Consider the following 12,763-nt stretch of genomic DNA (forward strand, 5'->3'; position numbering starts at 1 on the left):
CACAAGGCAAATAGAAATCCATATATACGAATAGGAAAAAGTACGCAGAAAAGGCAAACAACGAAACTGAAAAATATGAAATAAATCAAACGCACAACTTGTGTGGGAGCTCCGGAGACAAATTTTGTTTCCATAAATGCAAAGGAAACTTTTATACCGAAATCTGTAACTGTATGTATAAAAAGAAACAAACGAAAGAATACGCAGATTCCACAATTAACACGAATTACGTAACAGTACGCCTAAACACTCGAGTTTGTGGTTCGCAGTTCTTCAATCGAAGACAATTTGATTCAGCCTCGTCACCAGTCATCCTTTAGGGCGCGTGGACAAACGTGACGTCACCCCTCGACGGCCCAATCGAGTTCGGTCCCAAGTCTCTTTTGTTAGGGTCACTCTGGAAGTCTGATTAGGCCTGGGAACGAGGTTGAATTCTATTTAACTTGGCAACTTAGGTTTCCTTTAAGCAGTGTCCGTGAGTGTATTAAAAATTATTTCTTCATTCGGGATTACAAGACTATGGGTGCAGTATAAACGCTTTCATTTGCATGGGCCACTACAGTGTACCCCAATCACTGAACAGGAATTAGTTGAATGTTTTTAATTACAAGTCGGCATATGATGTATTCTATTGAATTTAAAAACGAGTTTGGTTTCACCCGGGTCTCAGTGTTGAACGTGAATACCATAACTCTTAATGCGGAGTGGATTATGTAACAAACCCTTATAGCATTATAGTTAATTGCGCTATAATGAGTTCAAGATATACACATCGTGTTACTCTTCATAGTTTAAAATGTTTTTAACTAACTACTTGAAAAATTGAAACGTGAATGGCCCGTTAGGAAAGCTCTGTTCAGTATAAGAAGCCTTTAGCGCTCAAACACCTTCTGCCGTTTTCGTGTAAAAGAAAACAAGTAAATAATTATTCATTTATGAAAATTAATTAACACTTATCTTGGTGGATCTAGGGAAGGTGGCGAGGGGCTCAGGCTCCCCCTTTACAGCCTTATATAATCAAAGCTTATTATTTTTTTTACCATTATTACTTTACCAATGTAGTATGCTTTGCAGGCGTAGGGTGTGGAGGTACCACCTTGTGTATAATTGAAGGTGATGATGATGATTATGATAATGATGATGACAATGATACTTTTGATCGGTGGGAACGTTTTGGGAATTATCTGCAACGGTCTGGTCGTTGACACAGATAACGGTTCTTTCATTCCACGACCCGCGTTTTAAAAAATAGCAAAAAGAATTCAAATCAATGAAGCTTTACAAATCAGTCACGAAATTAAACTCGTGATGGATTTCACCGAGAGTAGGCTTGATATTTTCTTGTCATTTTGAAAAGGTCCAAAGTGGGACCAAAATATACTGTATCGGCTTTTAAATTTGCTCTGGGAAGTATTCTCCCACAGCAAATTAGGACATTTAAGAAAAAGGTTATGTTCCTTTAACTCTGTGAGATGTTCTTTAACAGGGAGCCCATATAACAGTAGCATTTTTCCTTTTGTATAACTACATTTATCTGTAAAAGCTTGTAAGTTAGTTACAGAATATGCGGACTGCACACCTTAAGGTGCTGTTAAACGAGTCAACTTCTCTGCGGCTCTTTGCGCTGCAAGTTGTGACAAATGACGTGTTACAAGCGACAGTGTACCTCTCAACGTCACAAGAAGTAGCATCTTCGGAAATGCAGGGGCGGACAGTCGGGACAGGGCAAAGATTTTACGGGCGAAATCGGAAGTTTACAAGACGGGACGAAAAGAGTTAAAAAATGATTCAAGAGGTTTTTCTCGCGTTTTATAAACTTCCTCCCGGGAAACTTCCATCGATTTCGCCCGTGAAATCTTCGCCCCTTCTCGACTATCTGCCCCTAAGTCTTCGAGGATGGAGAAGTTAAAGAAAAGGATGCTTTTGCTGGAACGCACGACGTAATTTTTTTTTGATTGCAAGACGAGTTGCGAAGAGGAGTGTTAAAGGCGCAACGTCTTTAACTTGGCAACGGCGTTGTTTCGCAATTTGTTGAAAAAGTAGCCTCGAGTAACAGCACCTTTTTTTAAAAACAGCCAATGGCTGTCAAGACAACAGAGACTAATCAGTTGTACACAGAAAGTCATAAAGTAAATTATACCAAAGATGTGGTCACAGTAAACAATTGTGTGGAGTCTTGGGGGTCTCTTTACGATTTGATTGGAATCTACGGTGAATTTTTGGGATGTGAGGGGCGGCACAGAATCATTTGTCGTTTACAAATCCAATGTATGATCCATGACCTTTCTAGATACGCGGTGAAAAATAAACCACCCAGTCTTTTCAGGATACCGTATTTTGTGCTGTTCTTCATAGTGTTGATATCTACGCAAATGAAACCAGGATCCTACAACAGAACCTGTTAAAAACTGCCCTAATTTTAGCGTTAAGTGATTATAGCTAACAAACGAGCTCGGTGATTCCCAAATTTTACTTTCAAATTGTAAACAGTGTGTAAAGACACAACGTTTTGCAAATTTTACGAAACTGCAGGGAGGGATTCAGAGCCACCTTAAATTTTAAGGTTGCAAAATATAGGAGGTCAGTTCCAGTGTAGTGTCTTTCTGCAATAGCGCAGATCAGACGTTCAAGTGATCCTGTTGTAATCATTATGTGAGGATGCAAAGTTTAAAAAAAATGTAGGGTGGGGGGGGGGGGGGGGATTCAGAGTCACCTTACATTTTGATTTAAAGATTGCTAAGGGCACAATACAGAGAAACGAAGCACAAGTTGAAGCCCTCAATATAAGGAGATCAGTTCCAGAATCGAGTCTTTCTGCAATACTGCATTCAAACCATCCCAAGACAATTATCAGACGTTCGAATGGTGTGAAATCAGGCTTGCTTTTCTGTTTTAGTGGTTCGGTGGTGAGCCACTGTCTTTGAAGTCTTGAAGTCTTCATTAAATCAGTCACAACATTCATGTGACTTAATAATCAATAATCAATCGTATCCAGAGGGTGAGATCGCACGTCAGCATATACAAGGCGCCTCTGGCTGCCGCCTCAGTCCATATGTGATCTCACCCCACCCTCCCAGACCAATATACACAAAGACCAGACCACAACACCGGGAACTACGTCCCCTACTCTTTACGTCTACAGGATCCGGTGCTTCTATTTTGTTGCGGTGTTTCAATCTTTACAAAAACATCTTTCATGAAAGAGACTATTGATAAGGCACCACAGTTTCTCTTAACCAGGCATGTTTTCATTAAATTCACAACATTATTTTATGAGTATTTCCAAACAATCCTATAGTTAAATGCTGCTACGAAAATCACTAATGAACTAATGATCACGTCAATAGCGTAACTTGTTTACAATATTCGCGTGACCCATTTTCAGTGCTCGCGGCGTTGAATACGGGTCAATGTGACATGGTTCTACGAGGCTGAGGTAATTAATCATTGCATTTATTAGCTAGCCAGACGCAGGCATCAGTAACTAATCGCAAGTCACGCGTTTTAAAGTCAGCGATGTAAGACTAATAAACCATTGTCTCGTATATTTCACTTTCATATGCATTTGTCCTTCCGTTCAGCACGGAATTGTGATCAACAGCAATAGAAGCTAAGAGAACTTGCTATATGTGAAGATCAATCTCGAATCTTAGAACTTCTTCAACAATGTAAGTAGCTATAAGCTAAGAAGTAACAAGGATGAAGTGACTAGATTGTTAACGAAATCATTGAGCTTTCGACGAAAAAATATGCGTCAACTAATTGTGCATTCCCCTGGCTCGATATTTCAAATTTCTAACTGCAATGAAACCTGTTTTTTCTCTAGGAAAAGACGGTGTCGTTGACTGGCCTTTATTGTATCAAAAGTACATTAGACTTCTGATTATGTTAATTGATCTCAAAATGAGGCAAACCGATTCAAAATAAGGGTATAACTGCGGTATTTCCGCCTTGCTTAGAGGATGTTGATGGAAAATAAGAAAGGGAAGACCTTGACCACTCTATTTTTGTAATCATCTTTCCATGCTTCGCAGTGGAGAAGCAGAGAGGATAACTAAGGACAAGCCACCCCAACGATTTGGAGTGAGTATTTCAAAGTATGAATCGCATTCTTGCAAATCTATGTAAGAAAGTCTCTTAACTGCATTTAGCTGGTCGAAACATAGAATTAGATATATAAAGGATCATTCCAAAGCAGTTCAGTCGTGCGTTATGACGTAAGCATAAATAAACAGTTTATTATGTCCACCAAATTTAGGAAGATTGTTAATTGAAAGATTGTTTGCAAAAATTTTACGAGACGAATTTTTTTCTTAGTTCCTTAGAAAGATCGTTTGTCTATGATAGAGTGGACTTTCATTCTTACTGGATTGTTTGGGGAAAATATGTAATTCACTAGCAAATTCTATAAACTTCCTGTCGGTAGACGCCAGCCGCCTTCATAGCTTCTTATAGCTTTCCTTGCCCGGGCAGGCTTCAGTTGACTCAAAGAAACGATTTTCACTTAGCGCGCAATACTTTTTCGTTTTTGGGATTATTCCTGTAAAAAATGTATTTCTTCATAAACTTTTTTTTCTATATTTCTATATTATTTCTTATAAACTATTATTTCTAAACCTTTTTTTACGGTAGATGAAATTGTTTAGTCGTTTAGTAACCATTCTTACATGACCTGTTTGATAGAAATATTTCTGTAAGAATGCATAAGGTCATCCTCGCTCAGAGAATGTCCTTTGATTTCATTTCTTGTGTTTATTTTGAAGGTTTGGTGTGTACTGTGATCGTAACATTTAAGAACCACAAGGCAGGGAACAGAAACGTTCTCTAACAATGAGTTTGTGCCATATGGGTTTATGACAAAAGGGAACGTGCAGTGTTATACGAACTTACGCCATTGCTTTCTTGCTCATAAAATGCAGCTACATATCGCTTGTGATGAGCTGCCTTCATAAATCCCGAAACAGTTCATGTCACCAGCAGTTTGAATTGATCACACTCCCAACCGGTTTTATCAACCTCACACACGAAATCTTTTGGCCAACGTTAGTTGAGTAATTAATCAATAATTATCACCCCAGCAATCTTGGCTTTTCTTTATTAAATCATTGCAGGTACTTCTTCTTCGTACTTCTGATGTAAAAAGTTCGGTCTCGCAGTTTATTGCCTGTTCAGTTAATATGTTTACTAATTCATTTAAAACTTTTATTCCTGTGATTATGAATATTTAAATTTAATTCACTGTACAACATCGATCGACACAACGTCGATTGCGGAAAAAAGGGGATACATTAGAGTCATCAGATCGAAAGAAGCAATTTCTCACAACTATCAGTGTAAGAAATTGATGTAGAAAAGTTATGAGAATTGATATCTTAATATCGGGGCGAAACGAATCAAAGCGGATCGAAGCAATTAGAAGACAAGAAAACCCCAATTGCACTGTAAAACGGTTTGCTCGTATCAGGTGTTTAATGTAGCCCCCATAATAAACTAGCCGTGCACAGACGATTCAATTAATTATATCATGACTGGGTGGGATTATTTAGTTGTTAGCCACAGATCTACATCAATATGAAGGGAAAGCCCCTAATTTTATGCTTGCATGACAACATTGTTTATCCAAGTCTTTGTTACCTTTTATCAGGACTGGGTGGGATTATGTAGCCTATTAGCTACAGATCCAAATCGATATGAAGGGAAGGCCCCTAATTTTATGCTTGCATGACAACATTGTTTGTCCAAGTCTTTGAAACATTCCAGTTTCTTCAGTCACAAAGCCGCCTTGTAGCCTCGACAACAATAACCGAATAACATATTGTTCATTCGAATAAGGCTGCAGGTCCAAAAACAACGCAGTTTATTGTAAGTTTCGTGGATATTTTGTTTAACAAAATAAACGGAAATTTGATGTTCTTAAAAGAAATATTGGCCTGAGAAGCTAACTTCTGGAGGTAGTTTGCGAGTTGCTCATTACACTATCACCAAGCTATTAGGTCCTGATTTAATAAGCTGAGATAAATTAAGGTGGTGTATTGTAACAGGGGCTTTTGGGGAATGAAGCACCATGACTGCGTGAGGGGTACCCTGTTATATTCCGAGATATTCCTGTTATATTCCGAAATCCACGACAATTCACTTAAGTAAAAGGTCACGTTGCTTTAATCACTAGAAAAGTTCAATCTTACCACTCACAGTCTGTTTTTCACTCGCTCGGTGCTCACATGTAGAAACTTAATCTTTTTCCAAACCGCTGAGTTGAATTCGATCTTGTGAAATCTGTCATGCGGTAACAATAACCAGTCATTCAAAGTACTTTAATCAACGTAAAAAAAAAAAAAAAAAAAAAAATTAACAAAATGCCTATACTGACATTTACGCGTGATGCTGTGCATGATTTATTTCTGTTGTACGCTTCGAAGATTTTTAAAGCTATCTTCCCTTCGCAATTGAAATATTGCGTTACGGTACTCGAGATCATACCGGGAATTTCTTTCTGAAAGCGTCATGAAAGATACACTGCTCACGCGCTATTCAGAGCTATTTATATTTCGTATATACCGGAAATTGTTTTCGGTAAACGTCCTGACCCGGGCCAGATTATATATCTGACTCAGAAGACAGAAGACAATATTATTGTTGAAGACAAAAATTAAAGACAGACAAAAAGTTTTCCTAAATGAACACGAAAGCCTTAAGTAAAAATTGACAATCAAACTTTTAACTTTTTTATGAAGTGGAATTCCAGTAACGTTTAGACATTAGTTCGACAAAGCCCGTGACAGCGCAGGTAACGTTTCAAGCTTAAGCTTGACCTTTTCTCTCTGAATTGCAAAACACAATCTGAACCAAAAACCCAAACCAAATTTCTTCGCCGCGAGCTGTCCATTTTCCACCGTTTTAACTATGGAGTGCTTCCTAAAAGTTATTCTTTCGATTTACCGCTTCAAAACGGTTAATTTTCTTTTTGAAAACGGGCTAGTTGAGTCTACAACATGTAAACAATATGGCTGGCACAGTAGTCGACAAAAACATCCCCTCTAGGGGAGAGCAGAATTTAATCCAGGTTTAATAAATAAATCAAATGATTATTTGACGTCACACAGGTAGGGATGAGTGGGTCCTCTCCCTCGCGATATACGCGACTAGAATGGATTTTGATTGGCCCGCTTTTTTTGAAGACAATCAGAAAAATACATACCTACTAGGAGAGGGCACAGTTTAATGAACAAATTAATGTGCAGATTTGTGACTACGACGAAGAAAAAAAAAAGAAACGCCACCAAAATTTTAACACGAGCTGCCCTTTAGGGCATCTCGCGTAAAAAAAAAAAGGATAGCGAACCCATTTTTAGACACGGTATGCCCTCACTGCATCCCGCGTAATAAATAAAATAAGTGGACTGATTTTCGACAACTTCAAGTGGACCAGATCTTCTTCAAGAAACGTGGTGTTTATTGCATAACTCCCAGTAGCAGATGGAGAGGAAATGAGCGGATACGCCGGTTAACTTGAAATTGACAGCATCACATTCTGTTTGGAAAAGTTGGAAGAGGGAGAGGGTGGTTTAGTCCAGGGAGGGGAGGGAAGCGTGTTTCCAAATTGGCGAGTGAATGACGGATTTAATTATTGTGCTTAGGACAATTTTAGGTTACAGAAAGGAAGAGCAATTCTAAAGAGCAATCTCGATAAAGTGGGAATTTGACTCATGAATATACACAAGATATGTAGACACTTTTTATTGGTCGTTTACAAAAAAAATACCCGTTTTCTAGAGTGACCTTCTCCTTTAATAGCTGTAGCCTGCAGTGTGTACTTAGCGGAAGGGGTATACACTCGATTGCAAAAACGTTGACACCTAAAAAGCATAAACCGTGAACGATGAGATTTGTGGGTAGTGTTTAAACAATAACCTCATTTCCATAAGCAATAATTTACCATTCTCAGTTCTTTGCAATAAATAGTACAGTGCTGACTTAATTCTTCCGAATAATTTTCTACCAAATATTGCTTAAGTTCATTGCCTGTTTTGAACTTAGGCAAATCGCGAATTGTATGTTACTCAAATTGGCCCTTGTCGGCCAACTTGGACACTTTAAGGAATGCTTGGACAGTTTCCATCTTTCACCACGTGCAACTAATTTTGGTCAACAACCTTCGCACGAGAATAGAATATTATGCAAATAAATTTATTACACTTATACCCATAAAGCCATTGGGTCTCACCGTTCACGGTTTATGCTTTTTAGGTGTCAACGCTTTTGCAATCGAGTGTATATAGAAGAAATACGGTGTGTTCTATCATGCAAACAAAATAGATACGGCCGGAGTAGTTCCAAGACTCACAAAATACAATGCTTGCACTACAGAAACTTCTCTGATGGAATACTCTCCAGAACAACTGAACTATTTTCGACTGCGTTACATCGCTTTCAAGTTAGTTCCAGACGGTCTACGGAAAATCTTCAAACAAGAGTGGAATTTCCTTTACAAGACAACTAGGCTTGGAGAATGGAAAGACACACGTGGAAACGGAAATGCCTTCTACTTCAATGAATCTCGAAGAAGTCGTATCAAAAATGCACGATATCTGGCAAAGGTGAAGAAAGGCAACGCCGCAGAGTGGGATTCCACCTGTTTGTTCTTTGTGATCCTGTACTCAGATAGCATTGGTAGCACTCTTAGTCTGGCGGTCAAGAGGGATGTTGATGATCTTCGTCAGGTTCAGAATGATATTGCTCACATTGGAGAGGCCAAACTTCCTGATCAAGAGTTCCGGATTTATGTGAGTAAGGTCATGGCTGCATTCAACTCTTTAAAGCTTCCCATCACTGCAATTAACGCGGTTAAAAACCAGACAAACTTTCCCACGGCAGAAGTTATTAAGTTGAAGTTCCAGGTTGACAAGCTACGAGTAGGGCTGACACAAGCAAAATCTGATTTCCAAGTGATCCAAGACACAATACAGCAAAATGAAGCGAAAGAATATAATGGAAAGGATTTGCCCTTCATAAACAAGACTACCGGTGACAATAAGGAACATCCTAAAGTAGCAGAAAGTTATCACAGCTCGGCCGTACATCATAGGGAGCTTGGGCAGCACAATGAAGCAAAAGAATGCGACGAAAAGGCACTGAAGATAAGAAAGAAGCTTTACGGCAAAGAACATCTTGAGGTGGCAGCAAGTTATTACAACTTGGCTGCTGATTACAGAGAGCTTGGACAACCCAATGAGGCAAAAGAATGCGAAAAAAAGGCTTTAAAGATAAGGAAGAAGCTTTACGGCAAGGAACATCCTGAGGTTGCAGCAAGTTATTACAACTTGGTTTATGATTACAGGGAGCTTGGACAGCACAATGAAGCAATCGTATGCCACAAATAGGTACTGATATATAAAAAGAAGATTTACGGCGAAAAACACCCTGAGGTAGCAGCAAGTTATTACAACTTGGCTTATGATTACACGGAGCTTGGACAGCACCATAAAGCAAAAGAATGTGACGAAAAGGCACTGATGATTAGAAAGAGGATTTACGGCGAAGAACATCCTGAGATAGCAGCAAGTTATCACAACTTGGCTTATGACTACAGGGAGCTTGGACAGCACAATGAAGCGAAAGAATGCGACGAAAAGGCATTGATGATTAGAAAGAAGATTTACGGTGAGGAACATCCTGAGGTAGCAGCAAGTTATCACAACTTGGCTGTTAATTACAGGAACCTTGGACAGTACAATGAAGCAAAAGAATGCGACGAAAAGGCACTGATGATTAGAAAAAAGATTTACGGTGAAGAACATCCTGAAGTAGCAGCGAGTTATCACAACTTGGCTGTTGATTACAGGAAGCTTGGACAGTACAATGACGCAAAAAATGCGACGAAAAGGCACTGACGATTAGAAAGAGGATTTACGGAGAAGAACACCCTGAGGTAGCAGCAAGCTATCACAACTTGGCTTATGATTACACGGAGCTTCGACAACACAGTGGAGCAAAAGCATGCGACGAACAGGCACTGTTGATTAGAAAGGGTATCTACGGTGAAGACCATCCTGAGGTAGCGTCAAGTTATAATAACTTGGCTTATGATTACACGGAGCTTCGACAGCACAATGAGGCAAAAGAATGCGACGAAAAGGCACTGATGATTAGAAAGAGGATTTACCATGACGATCACCCTGAGGTAGCAAAAAATCATGACAACTTGGCTGCTGATTACAGGGAGCTTGGACAGCACAGTGAAGCAAAAGAATGCGACGAAAAGCTACTATTGATTAGAAAGAAGGTTCACGGTGAAGAACTTCCTGAGGTAGCAGCAAGTTATTACAACTTGGCTTATGATTACACGGAGCTTGGACAAAACAATGAAGCAAGAGATTGCAGCGAAAAGGTACTGATGATTAGAAAGAGGATTTATGGTGAAGAACATCCTGAAATAGCGGCAAGTTATCACCACTTGGCTGTAGATTACAGGGAGCTTGGACAGCACAATGAGGCGAAAGAATGCGACAGAAAGGCACTGAAGATAAGAAAGAAGCTTTACGGCAAAGAACATCCTGAGGTAGCAGAATGTTATTACAACTTGGCTGCTGATTACAGGGAGCTTGGACAACATGATAAAGCAAAAGAATGCAGCAAAAAGGTACTGATGATTAGAAAGAGGATTTACGGGGAAGAACATCCTGCAGTAGCGACAAGTTATTACAACTTGGGTTATGATAACGCAGAGCTTGGACAGCTTAATGAAGCAAAAGATTGCGACGAAATGGCACTGATGATTAGAAAGAGGATTTATGATGAAGAACATCCCGAGGTAGCAGCAAGTTACCACAACTTGGCTTATGATTATAGGCAGCTTGGACTGTACAATGCAGCAAAAGAATGCGACGAGAAGGCATTGATGATTAGAAAGAGAATTTACGGTGAAGAACACCCTGAGATAGCAGCAAGTTATTACAACTTGGCTTGTGATTACAGGGAGCTTCGGCAGCACAGTGAAGCAAAAGAATGTGACGAAAAGGCACTGAAGATTAGAAACAGAATTTGCGATGAAGAACATCCCGAGGTAACAGAAAGTTATCACAACTTGGCTGTTGATTACAGGGAGCTTGGACAACACAATGAAGCAAAAGAATGCGACGAAAAGGCAGTAATGATTAGAAAGAGAATTTACGGTGAAGAACATCCTGAAATAGCAGCAAGTTATCACAACTTGGCTTATGATTACACGGAGCTCCGAAAGCATAGTGAAGCAAAAGAATGCGACGAAAAGGCACTGATGATTAGAAAGAAGATTTACGGTGAAGACCATCCTGAGGTAGCAACAAGTTATTGCAGCTTGGCTTGTGATTACAGGGAGCTTGGACAGCACAGTGAAGCGAAGGAATGCGACGAAAAGGCACTGATGATTAGAAAGAAGATCTACAGTGAACAACATCCTGATGTAGCAGGAAGTTATCACAACTTGGCAGTTGATTATAGGTATCTCGGACGACACAATGAAGCGAAAGAGTGCGACGAAAAGGCACTCATGATTAGCCAAAATGCCTGTGGTGATAACACAAAGAATGGAAGGAAGCAGTCAGAAAAACAACTTCAAGTACGCGAAGAAAATAAGGAAGGCAATTCAGAAAATCAATCAACGAACAGGTCTGTATCGGTTCCTCTCAACTAAAATATAAATTATACCAGTAAGTATTTCTAGTATTACCTTTAGAATAACAGAATTTATATCTAAATTTTAAATTTCAAAAACACGCTTTTCTCGCTTTTAATAAGTTCCTTTAATTTGATAGAAGGACAACATGGCATGAAGACGTTCAGACTCAATGTCACTAACATACCAGAGGGAAGATAACCGATTAGCAACGATCCTGCTACGTCTGAATAATATATCGTGGACAACAGTTTCTTTTAAAATATCCATACAATACATACAGTAACAGAAAACATCATATACAATAATGTAAATTTTATGTCTCTCTCTCTCTCTTTCTCTCTAGGAGTCCTGGTGCTGACGATCTTGAAGAGGCTGCTTATGTTACTTTATTTGCTCCCAAAAAGGTAAGCTATTATTGCCTTACGGATTTTAAAGTGTTCGGTACAAACCTTACTGTTTTGTGAATAGCTCACGACAGCCACGTAAAATTCTGTCTCTTGCAGGTAAAGGCAGAAAAACCTGAATGTTCAGAGAGTGAGCTATTGAAGGCAGAAGGTAAAAATGAATCACAGAATGGCTAAAAATTACAAATTAACTAATGACTTTCCAAGCCCATGTAGTATACTCAATGGAAACGTATATAGGTCACACTTGCTTTAATGGTAGCAAGTCAGTCAACGAATAGTATTAGAAGCAAGAAACACAGGAGTCACCATATCTAGATGTCCCTCGTTCACTTCTGGAGCGATAAAGAAAAGAACAGAGATTAAGAGGTCTAGATAACAATGGCGATTTTCGCGTTGGAAGAGCGATATTTCGAAATGCTGAATTGTCCCGATTAGGAGAATTTACTCATGACCCATTTCGTCTAATAAGTTAATGATTTCTTCAACGTCAAATTTCATATAGAAAGGTAATTGTTTATGTCCAAGAAAATTGTGAATAAACGTACTTTGTCTTTGAACACAGTTTAAAAACCTTTGCAGCTACTGAAATTTACAGTTACAAACTACAAACTACTTAGAATTCAATTGTCTGACACGCTATTTGTTACCATAATTGAGTGTTTTCCTCAAGTTTTACAAAATGACCTTTAAAGACAAGTCA

The 12,763-nt window shown here is 39.1% G+C and overlaps 2 protein-coding genes across 2 annotated transcripts in view; one reads left to right on the plus strand and one right to left on the minus strand.

The window, feature by feature from the left end:
* Nucleotides 1-12,763, minus strand: part of LOC146481740 (uncharacterized) — an 88,175-nt gene that overhangs the window by 43,260 nt on the left and 32,152 nt on the right. The window lies entirely within an intron of this gene.
* Nucleotides 10,134-12,763, plus strand: part of LOC146481742 (uncharacterized) — a 41,138-nt gene continuing 38,508 nt past the window's right edge. Inside the window, exons 1-3 of the mRNA XM_085107843.1 lie at nucleotides 10,134-11,646; nucleotides 12,000-12,060; nucleotides 12,160-12,211. Coding sequence (XP_084963969.1) covers nucleotides 10,142-11,646; nucleotides 12,000-12,060; nucleotides 12,160-12,211 — 1,618 coding nt within the window. The 5' untranslated portion in view covers nucleotides 10,134-10,141. The remainder of the gene's footprint in view (nucleotides 11,647-11,999; nucleotides 12,061-12,159; nucleotides 12,212-12,763) is intronic.

Source organism: Pavona decussata, unplaced genomic scaffold (assembly GCF_977016875.1).
Source record: "Pavona decussata unplaced genomic scaffold, jaPavDecu1.1 SCAFFOLD_48, whole genome shotgun sequence".
NCBI classification, from domain to species: domain Eukaryota; kingdom Metazoa; phylum Cnidaria; class Anthozoa; order Scleractinia; family Agariciidae; genus Pavona; species Pavona decussata.